General features: G+C 37.5%; 1 protein-coding gene across 3 annotated transcripts in view; it reads right to left on the minus strand.

Annotated features, from left to right (window-relative positions):
* ATL1 (atlastin GTPase 1) overlaps nucleotides 1–17,420 on the minus strand; it is an 82,896-nt gene that overhangs the window by 5,759 nt on the left and 59,717 nt on the right. For all 3 annotated transcript variants that reach the window (XM_060174997.1, XM_060174996.1, XM_060174998.1), the window contains 6 exons: nucleotides 15,608–15,700; nucleotides 11,547–11,685; nucleotides 5,901–6,028; nucleotides 3,189–3,245; nucleotides 1,731–1,802; nucleotides 172–603 (listed from right to left, as the gene is read on the minus strand). In XM_060174997.1, the coding sequence (XP_060030980.1) occupies nucleotides 172–603; nucleotides 1,731–1,802; nucleotides 3,189–3,245; nucleotides 5,901–6,028; nucleotides 11,547–11,685; nucleotides 15,608–15,700 (921 nt within the window). The remainder of the gene's footprint in view (nucleotides 1–171; nucleotides 604–1,730; nucleotides 1,803–3,188; nucleotides 3,246–5,900; nucleotides 6,029–11,546; nucleotides 11,686–15,607; nucleotides 15,701–17,420) is intronic.

A 17,420-nucleotide genomic window follows, 5' to 3' on the forward strand; every position in this document is an offset into this window, starting at 1 on the left:
AAAGCTAGTGTTAAGCTCTGGTTTTCTCTTATTAAACAAATCTATAATATAAAGTTCTTGAAGACTGGAGTCCAGATCATGTTCATTTGTATACTTCCAGTATCTAACATTGTCAAATACATTGATGACAATCAAATGTTGGATTTAGTTGAGAATAAAATGTGTTCTTACCTGGTCCCACAGGGCTGCAGCCACCTGGTCTATTACAGCTCCCAGTTCTCTGTATTCTCCTGAGTACCGGATGTATGCCCAGGTGCACAGGGTTATAAGGGTCAGTCCCATGATCATATTACATAGGCTAGCTATGATGTCCAAACCAATAAATCCAGTCACACCAGCAATCACATATGTGATAAAGATAACAACAAATAGTGTGGCTGGGGTACGAGCTGCATGGAAGATATTTTTGCTATCATTGTGCTTGATATATTGGATGTAAAGTTCATCTATTTCACTTTCCAACTGCTGTAGGTAGCGCCGGCTAAACTCCTCCCCACCCATCTTCTTCACCCCTCGAAACAGTTTCACAGATTCTTCCTTCAGCTCCAGGTGTTTGGTCTGCAGGTCATTAGGAGCTAGAAATGGTTTGTCACCACCACAAATCTGTATCAGATAAAGAAACATTGTTTAAGCAGTACAGAGTAAGACTAGGCATTTATCAACATTTTTCACTTAGCTAGTTGAATTTGTTAGAACATTAATCAGAAGCATAAATATATACTTTGTCAATACACGTTTTTTTCACACTCCATAACTGGGGCTAGTATTTTATAGATAACATGTAACATCATCCTTAATTTTTATTCTCTTTGACATGGGAAAAATATCAATAACCAAGATACGATGAAAAAGGTTTAATACAGAGTGAACTATGGACTGAGTTTATTCACCGAATGAATATATATGTTAAAACTATCTAGGGCCTGCAAGATTGCTAGCCTGGATGTTGCACTTGCTTTGTCATGTACACAACCAAGGTTTGAGTCCAGCCCTTACCACACTGAAGGAAGCTTCAGTGTTGTGTCTTTGTCAGTCTAAAGTAGTAAAGCCAAAGTGAAGACAAAAAAAAAAAAGGCTACACTTAAGTTCCTCCAGGAAATCATTCTAGTTGCATTAAATAACAAGTATGATTCTAAGATTCCAGCAATTTTTGTAACATGGGGTGAGGCTATGATAGTCCACCCTTTCTCTTTAGTGTTACTTAAATCTACCTAATAATCACACACACACACACACTAATGTGATAGCCTTATCCCATGTTACAAAGTCAAAATTATACCCAAAAGGGTCACAAGATTCTAAGATTTCATCAAATTTGGTTATAATTCACTTTGACTACTTGAGATTTAACAATATAAGGGGCACTGTCATCCTAATTATCTTTTAGTCACATCATAAACACTTTTATACATGGCATTGTCTTTGATTCTAAGATTCCAGCAATTTTTATAACATGGGGTGAGGCCTTTATCTTTAATGTTACTTAAATGTACCTATAACTGCATATATATTAATGTGATAGTCTCACCCCATGTTACAAAGTCAAAATTATACCCCAAATTGATGGAATATTAGAATCTTGTGACTGTTAAATAGAAATGTGCTACATATAGACTGAAAATAAGTCAAAGCCAGCTCTTTATATGTGTATACAGCATAAGATGGAAAAAAAAAAACTCATGGAAGAATACTGATTTTATTTAAAACCACTTAGAATACGTGATTCTTACCTCTTCCATTTTTTTGTTGTATGTGTCCTTGGCAGTGGCCACTGCTGCTAAATTGTTAGCTTCTGCTGTGGCCTTTGGACAAAGTATAAAATATCATATAAAATTGTTTGTAGACAATTTCATTTCAGAGCATCATGTACATGAAATATGCAAGAACCCAAATAGTTTGAAAATGTTATAAGATGAATTTTCATTTGGAAGATTTTCCCTCTTGTAAAATATTTTTATACTTCTCACCAAAATATTGGGGAGAAAGATCTATAAACCCAAATGCATGAGAAATTGTATAGAATAATTTATTTTTTAATATTTATTTTTGCCTCCAGGGTTATGGCTGGGGCTTAGTGCCTGCACCATGAATCCACTGCTCCTGGAGGCCATTTTTTCCCTTTTGTTGCCCTTGTGAGTTTACCATTGTTGTTGTTGTTGTTGCCATTGCTGTCGTTGTTGTTGGATAGGACAAAGAGAAATCGAGAGAGGAGGGGAAGACAGAGGTGGGGAGAGAAAGACAGACATCTGCAGACGTGCTTCACCAGTTATGAAGCGACCTCATGCAGGTGGGGAGCCGGGAGCTCAAACAGGGATCCTCAAGCCGGTCCTTGCACTTTGTGCCATGTGCACTTAAGCTGCTGTGCTACCACCCGGACCCCTATTTTTTAAACCAGAGCACTGCTCAGCTCTGGCTTATAGGTGGTGTGTGTGTGTGTGTGTGGTTGAACCTAGGACTTTAGTAGAATATTTTATATGCCTTAAGTTTAAGGACTGCTCATAATAGAAAGGAATTATTAAAAACTTAAATGTTTAAGGAAGAAGTTTATCCTTTTTTGTGTTTTTATTGAAATGGTTTGCTTAACCTGACCTACTTCACAGGTTACATATGTGAATCTAAAACATAGTAGATTGTTTCCTAAACAAACCTACTACAAAGAATGAAACTGGTAGAAATATTGCATCTCAACATAAGAGATGCAACCATACATATATGTGGAAAGTTGTTTGAACATCTTCCAATAAATTATCTATCACTTTATTTATTTATTTATTTATTTTATTTATTTACCAGAGCACTGCTCAGCTCTGGCTTACGGTGGTGTAGGGGATTGAACCTGGGACTTTGGAACCTCAGGCAGGAGAGTCTGTTTGCATAACCATTATGCTATCTACCCCTGCCCTATCTATCACTTTATATGGTAATTTCTGACAAAAAATTATAGCAGATTTTTAGTTACATTTATAGCATAAAACCAAAGACAGCTTAGTTTGTGGCAAGTATATTTTAGGAGGTTATGTCTCCTGGGCCAGGAAGATTGAGCAGAAGTAGCACACCAGACTTTGACACCCAAATCCCTAGAGTTTGCCTGTTCAACCCCTGGCACTACTATATACTCAAAGATAAGCAGCTGTCTGCACTGTCTTTCATTGATATAAAGAAACAGATACCTCATGATTAATAAATACCTGTAGCATGGACTTGGGATGTGGTAATTCTTCACCTTGGTAGATTTTTATATAAGCCTAAAGAGAACAAGAAAAAAAGATACATTCAAGTAGTTCAATTAATTATTACTCTAATTCTGTCAAATTGTATCCTTGTCTTTCCAGCTGAAAATAGTAAGAATTCTTGGCAGTTTCAGAAATTATTTATTTTTTTACCAGAGCATTGCTCAGCTCTGGTTTATGGTAGTGTGGGGTTTTGAATCTGGGACTATGGAGCCTCAGGCATGAGAGTTTCCTTGCCTAACTATTATGCTACCTACCCCTGCCTACATTGTCAGAAATTTTATGACCATTCTCTCTTCCTCATACTTCAATCCCTTTGTCAGTTTGTGTCCCCCTTTCCTGAAATGCCCATTTGACACATGCCTACTAGCCATTTCTGTCCTTAAAGACTCACCTCATAGACAACTTTACCATTAAAACTTTATCACATTCATTAGACTTTAAAACATCCTTCCACTGGGTGTCGGGCGGTAGCGCAGCCGGCAAAGCACAAGGACCTGCGTAAGGACCCTGGTTCGAGCCCCCAGCTCCCCACCTGCAGGGGAGTCACTTCACAGGCGGTGAAGCAGGTCTGCTGGTGTTCTATCTTTGTCTCCCCCTCTCTGTCTTCCCCTCCTCTCTCCATTTCTCTCTGTCCTATCCAACAACGAACGACAACAATAAGAACCGCAACAAGGCTACAACAACAAGGGCAACAAAAGGAGGGAAAAAAATGGCCTCCAGGAGAAGTGGATTCATGATGCAGGCACTGAACCCCAGCAATAACCCTGGAGGCAAAAAAAAAAAATCCCTCCACTAGATGCAATCTTTCTTTTTCAGTTACCCCTGGAAATTTGTACCTGTTGAAGTCATATGCTTTGTGGAATAGATTCATGTAAGGATTCTGAATCTCCTACTAATTCTAAGCTCCTCTATAGTAGTAGATACAAAAATTCATTTTAAATAACACGTAATTTATTACTGAGAATGATGAAGGCAATAACACAGGAGGCTTATGACAATATTTAAAATGACAAGCTGGGGGCCGTGTGGTAGTTCACCAGGTTAAGTGCACACAGTATGAAGCTTAGGCCCCAGTTTGAGCCCCTGGCTCTCTACTTGCAGGGGCGTTGCTTTGCAGGTCTTTAGGTGTCTTTCTCTCCCCCTCACTATCTTCTCCTCTCTCAATTTCTCTCTGTTCTATCTAATAAAATGGCCTCCAGGAGCAGTGGATTCATAGTGCCAGCGTGAGCCCCAGTGATAACCCTGGAAGCAATGATGATGATGATGATGATGATGATGATGACAAGTGGTGGGTTTTTAAATTTTTTAAATATTTTCCCTTTTGTTGCCCTTGTTGTAGTTATTATTGTTGTTGTTATTGATGTCGTCGTTGTTAGATAGGACAGAGAGAAATGGAGAGAGGAGGGGAAGACAGAGGGGGAGAAAAAGACAGCCACCTGAAGACCTGCTTCACCGCCTGCGAAGTGACTCCCCTTGGGGAGCCAGGGGCTCTAACCCGGATCCTTACGCCGGTCCTTGTGCTTCACGCCATGTGCTCTTATCCCGCTGCACTACCACCCGACTCCCATTTTTTTTTAATTTTTAAAAAATGTTTATTTACTCCCTTTTGTTGACCTTGTTTTATTGTTGTAGTTATTTAGTGGTTGTTGTTGGATAGGACAGAGAGAAATGGAGAGAGGAGGGGAAGACGGAGAGAGAGCGAGAGAGAGAGAGAGAAAGAGAAAGAAAGAGAAAGACAGACACCTGCAGACCTGCTTCATTGCCTGTGAAGCGACTCCCCTGAAGGTGGGGATCCGGGGGCTTGAACCGGGATCATTACGCTGGCGCCACCTGCGCTTAACCCACTGTGCTACCACCCGACTACCTGGGAGGTTTCTTTTCTTTTTCTCTTTCTCTCTTCCTCTCTTCCCCCCTCTCTCTTCCTCTCTTTTCTCTCTCTCTCTCTCTTTCTTTCTTTCTTTCTTTCTTCCTTCCTTCCTTCCTTCCTTTCTTTCTTTCTTTCTTTCTTTCTTTCATCAGAGCATTGCTCAGCTCTGGCATATAGTGGTGTGACCGTCTGAACCCAGGACTTCAAAGCCTCGGGCATGAGAGATTTTTTACATAACTATTATGCTATCTTCCCACCCTGTGTATATATTTTTTCAGATTGATATTTTAATCCTCAGGCATTAGTTCACAATTTGGGTACTAGGTGATTTTTTTCCACTACACAATCAGGTTGATTTTTTAAAAAATATACTCAGGTAAAATATAAACAGGTAAATGGAAACAAAGTAATTCCACTTCAAGTTGGCCTTCGATGTGCCAGAATTTTCTCCAGGTAAAGTATAGCCCCGTTTAGAAAATCTTCAAGATAAAGGTAAAGTTCAGAATAAGTCATGACTGAGAAATGTAGTATGGACCCTAAAAAAGTAACTCCTTCTCCAGCTCCCCACAAGAAACTTTTCCAATATAGACATTTTCATATTTCAAACTATTCTTTCAAAACAAAAGGAAGTAGGAAAGCAAGCTTCCTTGGGGAGCTCATATAACAATCATTTTGCATATTTCTCATACCTCTGACACCTGTTTTGCAGTGTATAATTCTTGTCTGTTTCAAGTAGGAATTGGATTCTAAAATATATCAAGTACAAGTATTTACAAATGTTCAAGAAATGAAAGTGATACCTTGAAGTATTCCACCAGACCTCGGCAGGTGATTTTATTCCCATTAATCTCTTTAACATCTAGGCTCTCAGGACTAAGTAGCCAAGGAATCAGTATTTTCAAGTTTTTGATGAATTCATCATCTATTTCTGAAAATAAAAGCAAATTTCTCATTATTTAAAAAAACCTTATCTAGTCCTCTATACCACATAATAATCATTTCTTCCATTTCTTCTCTAGCAATAATGCCACTTACTTTCCTATCATCTAAGTAACTCTTGAAACCTACTGGTTTTACTCATCTCTACACCAATTATATGTTTTCCTTGTGTTTTACCTATAAAATAGTTTTCTTGATAGTAAATGTTATGCACTTAAAAACTTCTTTATTGGGGGATTAATAGTTTACAGTTGACAGTAAAATACAATAGTTCGTTCATAATAGTAATTGTTATACATTTTATATCCCATTCTCATCCAGCTCATATATTGTGATGCCTTTAAATCTTATTTGTGAGAAGATGTGTGTATGTGTGTGTAATAACAGATATATGCAGTAAATTATTTATTTCCTCCATAAAATGTATCAAATAGTTATTGTGTTTCCTGTGTCTATCTTATGAAAAACATACAGAATCAGGTAAGGTAACTGAAGACTAAAGTTCAAAATGGTAGTGATAATGATGCTTCCCCTACTGGTGAAACTCAGCAATACAAAATGACATGGGAAGAAAAGATCTTGGAGGTCTTGGAGTGTATCCATCTATTTTTTTTTTTCTTTTCATTTTATTGGTGGTGGTTTGGGGGTATTATATTTATTTGTTTAGTTTGGTTTTACTGATGACTTATAACTGGTGTTACAGCATTAGGTTCAAACTTAGCACTGCAAATTATTAAGGTAATGCAAAAACTATCTTCAGAGAAATTCTATTAATATAGCGATAATTTTTTAAGTATTTGACAAATATAGAAAATACACAGGAGTCAGGCTGTAGTGCAGTGGGTTAAGCACAGGTGGCGCAAAGTGCAAGGACCGGAGTAAGGATCCCGGTTCAAGCCCCCAGCTCCCCATCTGCAACGGGAGTCGCTTCACAGGTGGTGAAGCAGGTCTGCAGGTGTCTATCTTTCCCCCTCTGTCTCCCCCTCCTCTCTCCATTTCTCTCTGTCCTAATAACTACAACAATAAACAAATAGGGCAACAAGAGGGAATAAATAAATATTAAAAAAAGAAAACACACATAACATACATAAAATTCAATGTTCAGGGAGTCAGCAGTAGCGCAGCAGGTTAAGCACACGTGGCGCAAAGCACACAGACTGGCATAAGGATCCCGGTTTGAGACCTGGGCTCCACACCTGCAGGGGAGTCGCTTCACAAGTGTTGAAGCAGGTCTGCAGGTGTCTATCTTTCTCTCCCCCTCTCTGTCTTCCCCTCCTGATTTCTCTTTGTCCTATCCAACAATGAAGACATCAATAACAACAACAATAATAACTACAACAATAAAACAACAAGGGCAGCAAAAGGGAATAAATAACTAAATAAATATTTTTTAAAAAAATCAATGTTCAGAGACTTGATATTTAAATTAATGCATTCAGTTTTCAGAAAATCTAAATTTCATTACTTGCTGATTTCAGGCTTTGGTATTTGTGATTTCCAAAATCTTAAGGGTAAAGATTAAGATATTATAATTGTTTTTGCATTTCCCATGTTTGTTATCAATATATATATACAGCAAATTATATGTGTCAATATGTGTATGATATTGAAATGTTGGTTGACATAATTCATGTTTCTTTTGCTTGCTATTTTTTTGACATGTGATGTTAGAAACCCTTTAGACTTATTTTGCTCATATTTTGTACAGCTTTGAAATTTTAGTGTCCATATTTTATTAGTGCTTGGCTTTATGAATTCTTTTTTTTTAAAATTTTTTATTTAAGAAAGGATTAATGGAACAGAAACATAAGGTAGGAGGGGTACAACTCCACACAATTCCCACCACCCAATCTCCATAACCCACCCCCTCCCATGATAGCTTTCCCATTCTCTAGCCCTCTGGGAGCATGGACCCAGGGTCGTTGAGGGTTGCAGAAGGTAGAAGGTCTGGCTTCTGTAATTGCTTCCCCGCTGAACATGGGCGTTGACTGGTCGGTCCATACTCCCAGTCTGTCTTTCTCTTTCCCTAGTAAGGTGTGTCTCTGGGGAAGCTGAGCTCCAGGACACATTGGTAGGGTCTTCAATCCAGGGAAGCCTGGCCAGCATCCTGGTGGCATCTGGAACCGTTTCCAGATGTGATCAGAGCACACACTGCTAGCAGCTTCTCAGTCCGCCATCTTCCTCCTGCTCCGGCTTTATGAATTCTATGAGTACTTGAAAAGGAAGTTATTTACACTTATTTTACTGTTTCCATTGTACCAGTTTTACTAATTATTTTGCATTGCTATATGTAGGTTTATACAAATGTATTTACTAGTATTTTATTAAGTTTATTTACTGTCTCCAGGGTATTGCTGGGGCTCAGTGCCAGCACTACAAACCCACCTCTCCTGTCAGCTATTTTTTTCCTTTTTAATTTTTTCTTTATATTTTATTTTGATAGGACAGAGAGAAATTGAGAGAGGAGAGAGAATAGAGAGTGAGAAAGACAGACCTGCAGACCTGCTTCACTGCTCATGAAGACATCCCCCTACAAGTGTGGAATGGGGGCTCCAACCTGGGTCCTTGTGGATGGTTATGTGTGCACTCAACTGGGTATGCCACCTCACCAGCCCCTGGATTGCTTTTAGTTATCAGTATTCACTGGAATGTTTTTTTCGACGGGCTGGCTTCACGGGTGGGTAACAGATGACCAGGGACTCATGGTTGAGCTGTAGGCAGTATCTCTTTATTCATGCTGGACGCAGCACAATCTAAGCTGAGCTAAGCTAAACTCAAAACTACAAACAATCTTGTCCTTATAAATATACTAGCCCAGTAGGGTGGGAACAGGATGCGAGGCAGAGAGGGTGGAGAGAAAAGTGACTGGTGAAAATCAGGGTATGACAAGGAGAGGGGGCGGAGCAGGCAAGAATTCTACCACTGAACCACCAATGCCCTGGAGGAAAGGTGGTGCTTGTTAACAGAGGTTATGTAAATAGAATACAGTGTTATGTAAATAGAATGCAGTGTTAAGCAGGGGGGATTTAAACCAAATGAAACAGAAAAGGTTTTTAGAAGTAGAATTAGAAGCATACCAACACTGGAATATAGTAATGATGTTTGCATTATATTACCATGTCCTTATTGTACTTTGTTGCCTGTTAAGGACCTATTCAGTGGTAGGATTTTTTTATATATACTTTTTACTTTTGCTATGATCATATACTTTTTTTAAATTAGTAATTACTATTACTATGTATCTAAAATATATGAAGCCTTTCTTAATTAAGCCTTACTAGAGCACTAGTGCTAGGTATATGTGAAGGTGAAACTGCACTCCCAAATTTGTAATATTATAAATTAACAAAATTTCATTAAAAAAACTAAAAGCTGCGCAAGGACCAGTGTAAGGATCCCGGTTCGAGCCCCCAGCTCCCCACCTGCAGGGGAGTCGCTTCACAGGCAGTGAAGCAGGTCTGCAGGTGTCTATCTTTCTCTCTCCCCCCTGTCTTCCCCTCCTCTCTTCATTTCTCTCTGGCCTATCTAATGACGACGACATCAACAATAACAATAACTACAACAACAATGAAAAACAACAAGGGCAACAAAAGGGAAATAAATATAAAAAAATAATAATAAAAAACCTAAACGCTGGGCTGGTGAAACAGCTTAATTGGGTACACATGCTTTGCCATGTTATAACCCAAGTTCAAACCAAGCCCCCAGGGCACTGAAGAAAGCTTTCGTGCTGTGTGGTCTTCTCTCTCTATGTCTCTGTCCCTGCATAATTGTAATAAATCGGCTACAGCTGTGTATCTAAAGTGTCAGTAAACATGGCAGTTATCATTAAAGTGATCAGCACAAAGCCACAACTTTAGAGTGTTCTGAAAATGGTATTGATCATAGTCTAATTTTGTTCTGAGATCAATGCCAACTTTAGATTCAGAAAATATAAACAATATATTCGTAGCACACATTAAGAGCTCTTGCTAACAGTATTAGTTGAACATAGTAAATCCATGATCTGGAACATCTGCAAATGACTCTAGGTTAATCTGCAGAAGTGTGTTCAGCTTTGGTCCACTGAAAGTCTTCCATATGCACATGTACGTGAAAGAGTATCCATTACAATGTCCTGTTTTCATCATTCAATAATTTTTGCACAAAGAGTAAAATTTTGCCAGGTAGTGGTACACCTGGTTGAGTGCACACATTACCATCTGCAAGGACCCAGGTTTGAGCCCCCACTTCCTACCTGTAGGTGGAAGCTTCGAGAGAGATGAAGCAGGTTTGTCGGTGTTTAGTTTTCTCTTTCCCTTACTATCTCCTCCTCCCCTCTCAATTTCTCTCTGTCCTATCAAATGAAATAGAAAGAAAGAAAAAGGGAAAAAGGGCTACTGGGAGTGGTGTATTCGTAGTGCTGGCTCATACCTGTGCTTAACCCACTGCATTACTGCCCAACTCCCTGAGATTTCATATATCTTAATTGTCACATTTAAATATAAAGTATCTAAGAGTAAGCATCATGAATATAGGGAAAAATAATACATTTGCTTTTCAAACCTACCAAGTTCCATAAAGCTAAATGCAAGCTGTCGTGTTTTTGTTGTTGCTGCTGTTTGTTTGTTTGTTTTAAGTATCTTGAAATCCTTAGAAAACAACTGTACCAAAATGTTTGTTATGTTACTCACTGTCTCACCACCCCTGGTATAGTGCAGAAAGACCACAGTAAATTAAGGAAATGTTTGAACTCAATGGTGTACTCCATACTAGGCTTAGAAGTAAAAAAAAGTCAAAAGTCTTGTACTGCCTTGTGTCAATTACAAAGCAAATATTTAAAGATCTGGTGATTATCAAATAGGAAAGATTAACCATTGTTTCTCCAGACCCTTACCTCTATCCACTTTAGCTTCCTTTAACAAGTTGAACTGCTTTGGAATCTTAAAATGTTAGTCCTGCTTCTATTTAAGAGAGAATTAAAAGCTATTCATATTTATTATTTACAAAAAAATTCTGGTTTTAGTTGTATTTTTCTTTTAGACATTGGTATTCATCCAGAAGAGGATTTCACTTTAGTTAAATTATAATAATTTGTAATTAAGTTATTTAGTGGACATTCTAAAGAATTTGAATTCAACAGTATACAGTATATTTCTTTCACTCTCTGTTATATAACTCAATACTACATTGCAATCATATAGATATCAGTTTCCCCCTTTAATGTAAATAAGGAAAATAAAGCAGGAAGACATTAAGGAACTATTCTCATTACATAAGAGGTGAAATAGAACCTTGTGAAAAAATTAGAGCTACTACCTAAAAGCTGAGCATAGGATTAAGTCTATCTCCTCAATTATTATAATGTTCAGCACCTACAGATGATCACAAAGCCCTTTATCACTAGCCCAGGGTCCCTGATTCTCATTAATTTTTTTTAATCATCAACATTTTTTCAGTGGGCAAACCAAACTAGCTGTAGTAAAAATCAGACTAGGTGATATAAATAAATGTAGTGAAAGACAAACCTTTTAGCTTCCCATCAAAGTTTGGATTGGTAGCTACTTTTAAGCCAGGGTGAGGTAGCAGGAAGCAGGAAATTTTGGTGAAACAAGAATGGATGTGTTGTCGAACATTCTGAAGTTCTTCATGTTGATTCCCTGAGACCTAAAATAAAATCATTCTGAAATTTAAACTACTTCCCATATAAGCTCCAACAAGAATTCAGTGATATATCTGCTGTGTCTGTCTGGTCCCACAGTGATAAAAATGATACATGACAGGGCTTGTATTAAAGAAAGGGGCTTTTTGCCACATGGTTGTAACTTAGTATAGCACATGCATAGCATTATCATTATGATTAACATGTATTTTACTCTATTGATAATTCAGATGGGCTTTCCAATGTTTTAGTATGAGTGAGTGTGGTTTCACTCTAGCAAGTGGCTACAATTTTGTATTTTAATTTGAAGTATTCACAGAAAACAATAAATCAAAGTATTCTTAACTTCTTTTCAAGTGATACTGTGGAGAACCTCTTATCACCTGGTAGATACATTCCTTAATTTCTTAGATATGCATTTGAACAGTTGATTTTAAAACTGGCTTGCAAATAAGCTAGGGGGAGGTTTTCAGCAGGCACTTCATACCTATAAGCTAAATTGTCCTTGAACTAGTATTTGACAGTAATACAAAGTATTCTAAAAGTTACTGTAAACCTAAAAAAAAAGTTCAGAGAGTACAGTTATTTTTCTTTTTTTAAATTATCTTTATTTATTTATTGTATAGAGACAGCTAGAAATTGAGAGGGAATGGAGTGATAGAAAGGATGAGAGACCTGCAGTCCTGCTCCACCGCTTGTGAAGCTTCCCCACTGCAGGTGGGTACCTGGGACTTGAACCCAGGTCCTCACACACTGTAGTGTGTGCACTTAACCAGGTGTGCCACCACCCAGCCCCAGAGAGTACAGTTATTGAAAATTTTTTTATACTGATGATCTTTTAAAAAATTTTATTCTCTGTTCTCTAATTTCTCCATATTTATTTGTGATATTTGCTTTATGTTAAGAATTTATACATTATCAAACTATCATGAATTGTAGAAAATCTGTTGCTTTCACTTTTGGTGAACTATTAGAAAAAGGAAAACATAAAGCAAAAATTTGACTTGCTGCAAAAGCAAAAGGCTTTGGGGAGTGAGCAGTTGGGAGGGTGTAAAAAGGGTCTTGGGGTATTGATGTGTCAACAATTATACTGTAAAACATTACCCTGCCCCCCCAACAAAATGAAAAATAATTTCTAAGGCTGACTTTTGGGATCTCAAAATTATGTATTTTGATTAAACTGACTCTTGTTAACATATAATCAATTTATGGTATGTTAGATGATATATACTGAAAAATTATCACCATAGTAAATCTAGTTAACATACATAATTAAAATCCCTTTCCTGTGATGAGAACTTTCAAATATGCAGAGCAGTATTATTAACTACAGTCACCATGCTATATATTACACTTCATGACTTAATTATTTTGAAACTGGAAATTTTCTACCTTTTGATATCCTTCTCCCCTTTTCTCCTGTTCCTCTACCCTTTACACTAATAGTAATCACCAGCCTGTTCTCTGTATCTGTGAACTTGTATTTTTTTTCTTTTGTATTCCACACGTACATGAAATCATACAGAATTTGTATTTGTCTGATTTGTTTCACTTAAGATAATGCTTTCAAGACTCACCCATGTTGTCAAAATCAGCAGTATCCCATCTTTTTATGGCTAAATGTACCATGTATATGTGCATATATATGTATATGTCTTAGATTATCTGTATATACATATACTCTTAGAATATATAACCCAAGATTTACATGTAAATATATATCTTAAAATCTTAGAATATATATATATACATATACATACATATATATATATATATATATATCCACAATTTATCCATCGATGGAAACTTGGGTTGTTTCTGTAGCTTAGCTATTATATATGAAGCTGCAACTAACATGGAGGTGCACATATCTTCTATAATTTTTAAAAATTATTTAAAATTTAATTTATTTTCCCTTTTGTTGCCCTTGTTGTTTTTATTGTTGTTGTAATTATTATTGTTGTTGTTATTGATGTCATAATTGTTAGATAGGACAGAGAGAAATGGAGAGAGGGGAAGACAGAGAGGGGGAAAGAAAGATAGACACCTGCAGACCTGCTTCACCACCTGTGAAGTGACTCCCCTGCAGGTGGGGAGCCGGGGGCTCGAACCAGGACCTTATGCTGGTCCCTGTACTTCGCACCATGTGCACTTAACCCGCTGCATTACCACCAGACTTCCACATCTTTTATAATTAATGTACTTGTTTTCTCTGGATTAAACATCCAGAAGTAAAATTTGTGTATCATATGGTAATTCTCTTTTTAATTTTTCAAAGGAACATCTATGCTGTATTCCATTGGCTGTGCCAATTTACATCCCCTTTCTTTCTTTGTATAAAAGGGTATTTTAATTCTTATTCTTAGAAGCTATTGAGACTTACAGATTACACATGATTCAGAAATGAGACTGTACCAAATAAAGGCCAAAGAATTGTCCACTCTATTCCTTCACTTTGGTCTGGTCACTCAAATATAATGTTCTCTGTTATGATTGTTTTTGCTTATTGCCTCACATTATCTGTATCTGTGTGTTCACCATACTCTACTTTCTCATCCACAAAAGTTCCCTTTTTGACATATTGATATCTCTGAGGCCCAGCCAGAACACTGATATTTTGTGCCACATTATCTTTTGACTGACGTTGCCCATTTGGTACACTTTATTGTCCCGAGTGCCACATCTTGTTCATTGCTAGAGAAAATATTGTGACCGGTTTTTTTCCTTCCACTTAACAGGGGTCCTAACCCACTCACCTCAGTAACTGCACACGATTCAGAGATCTTTCAAGAACCAAACTGGTAGTTATATGAAACACCTGCAGTACAGGTCTTCAATGCCTTTTCATACAATCTGAACTTTAGTATTCCCCTGGCCCTCTAGCATCCACTGCTCCCAGCATGGGACACAATTTACATTCCTAGCCAGTAATGCTGATTTACTTTTAAATATTTTAAAGTAAATCTACTTATCTGCCCTGTGAGGCTTGAACTGTTATTTTGTTTTTGTGGTTGAATGGACTTCACCACTCCAACTTTATTTTTATTTTTTTTTTTTAATTTATTTACCCTTTTGTTGCCCTTGTTGTCTTTTTATTGATGCTGTAATTGTTGTTCTTGATGTCGTCGTTGTTGGATAGAACAGAGAGAAATGGAGAGAGGAGGGGAAGACAGAGAGGGGGAGAGAAAGATAGACACCTGCAGACCTGCTTCACCGCCTGTGAAGCGACTCCCCTGCAGGTGGGGAGCCGGGGGCTCGAACTGGGATCCTTACGCAGGTCCTTGCGCTTTGCGCCAGGTGCGCTTAACCCGCTGTGCTACCGCCCGACTCCCCCTCCAACTTTTTTTTTTTTTTTTTTTTTTTACATAGAGACAGAAAGAGAAAGCATTGAAGCTTCTTCCAGTGTGGTGGGGACAGAGCATGATCCTAGGTTAAATATATGGCAAAACAGGCACACTACCCAAGTGACAAATTTTTCTAGCCTTTAAACTGACTTGATCCTTCAAATTATTATTATTATTATTATTATTATTATTTTACCATAGCACTGGTCAGCTCTGGCTCATGGTGATGTAGGCAACTGAACCTGAGACTTCAGAGCCTCAGGCATAAGACTCTGTTTACAGAATCATTATGCTATATCTACCCCAAAATGAAAAATTTTACATTTAAAAATAAATCATTAGGTTATACAGGGTTGTCAGAAAAGTAATGACATATTTTTATGCAAAAATGCATCACATCTTTTCTGACAATCCAATATATACAACAAATGAATACTTAGTGGTAAACTATTTTAAACTATAATAGTATTAAGTGCCAATCTTTGTTCACAGAGATACTATCAAACAAAGCTGTAATTATTGAATAGTCAACAAATCATTCAAATCTAGATTACTACTCCATACATTTAAACATCTTACAAACCTTGAGGCGTTTTTCCAAGAATTTAGAGCCACCATCAGCTCCATATGAAAATTCATATGGGAAACTCCAGTCTCGAACAAGAAATATCAGACTCTAAAAATCAGTAAGAAGAGAGAATTGATAAAGGTATACTTAATGGCTTTCTTCTTCTTTCTTTCCCTTTTGTTGCCCTTGTTCTTTATTGTCATTGTTGTTATTGCTGTCGTCGTTGTTGAATAGGACAGAGAGAAATCGAGAGAGGAGGGGAAGACAGAGAGGGGGAGAGAAAGACAGACACCTGCAGATGTGCTTCACTGCTTGTGAAGCGACTCTCCTGAAGGTGGGGAGCCAGAGGCTTGAACCGGGATCCTTACACCTGTCCTTGCGCTTTGCACCATGTGCGCTTAACCCGTTCCGCCACCGCCTGGCTCCCTTTCTTCTGCTTTCTATTGAAATAACAAGATGATATTGCTGCCAACTGAAATAGCACATATAGAATTAAAAAGCAAATATAAAACCTTTGAAAGTTTCTTAACAGTCTACCCCCTACGTGATCATTCTATTTCTATTGTGAACAAAGCTGCTTACAAATTACTGCAGTGAGGGGGCTAGGCAGTGGTGCACTGGGTTAAGTGCACATAGTACGAAGCTCAAGGACCGTGCAAAGATCCCAGTTCGAGCTCACGGCTCCCCAGTTGCCAAAGGATGGCTTCACAAGTAGTAAATCAGGTCTGCAGGTGTCCATCTTTCTCTCTTTATCTTCCACTCCCCTCTCAATTTCTCTCTGTCCTATACCCCCCCCCCCCAAAATGGACACAGGAACAGTGGATTCATAGTGCAGACACTATGAGCCCCAGTGATAACCCTAGAGGAAAAAAAATTACTGCAGTGAACACACACTACTGAGAAATGAGACTGAGATACCCTCAAACTGTATAGATAACTCTACATAACCATAATCAAATTTTCTGTAGAACATATTACTACAAGAATTCCTTTTTGATAACTGTGGTTCAATTTAGGGATAAGATGTTAAGATCAACCTTTAAAAAACCAAAATTTTAAGTGATAAAGATAGATGCCCATCATAAGAAACTTGAACTATTTAGCAGAACTATTTAGCATAATCAAATTTTGTGTAGAACATATTCCTACAAGAATTCTTTTTTGATAACTGTGTTCAATTTAGGGATAATATGTTAAGATCAACCTTTAAAAAACCAAAGTTTTAAGTGATAAAGATATATGCTCATCATAAGAAACTTGAACTATTTAGCAGAATTCAGAAGACAATTTCAGTGCACCCCAAATCTCATTGCTGTTAGTAAACAACATCTGATCATCTCTAAGTAAAAATCCAAATACACATATAAGGCTGAAGGGGAGAAAAAGTAAACTTGTTTCATATGAGGCATTTTATTTTTAAATATGAAAATAATTTGTTTAAAATAATTCTTTTCTCAATCAAATTAAGTGCCTATTTTTCTTTCCTTGGAGTAATCTTAGCCAAACTGGTTGAACAGTAGTCTTTCTTTAGTTAGCCTTCAGCATCTCTGCTCAAAATTCATCTTGGTTCTTGTACTTCTTGTACTGCTAGTCACTGTAAAGTAATGCTTTCAACATTATTGCCATATGTTGAATAGTTTTTGGTGGCAGAGTAATTGCAAGTCAGAAATTAGAAGCTGGCAATCTTCACAATGAGTTTTTGCTTTTGTTTCCAGCCACTAGAGTTCTCGCTGGGGTTCAGGGTCAATACTATGAATCCACTGCTACTGGAGACTGATTTTTCCTTTTTTTTTTTTTCTTTCTAATTTATTTGATAGGACAGAGAGAA

Source organism: Erinaceus europaeus, chromosome 16 (genome assembly GCF_950295315.1).
Source record: "Erinaceus europaeus chromosome 16, mEriEur2.1, whole genome shotgun sequence".
In the NCBI taxonomy this organism is placed as follows: Eukaryota; Metazoa; Chordata; class Mammalia; order Eulipotyphla; family Erinaceidae; genus Erinaceus; species Erinaceus europaeus.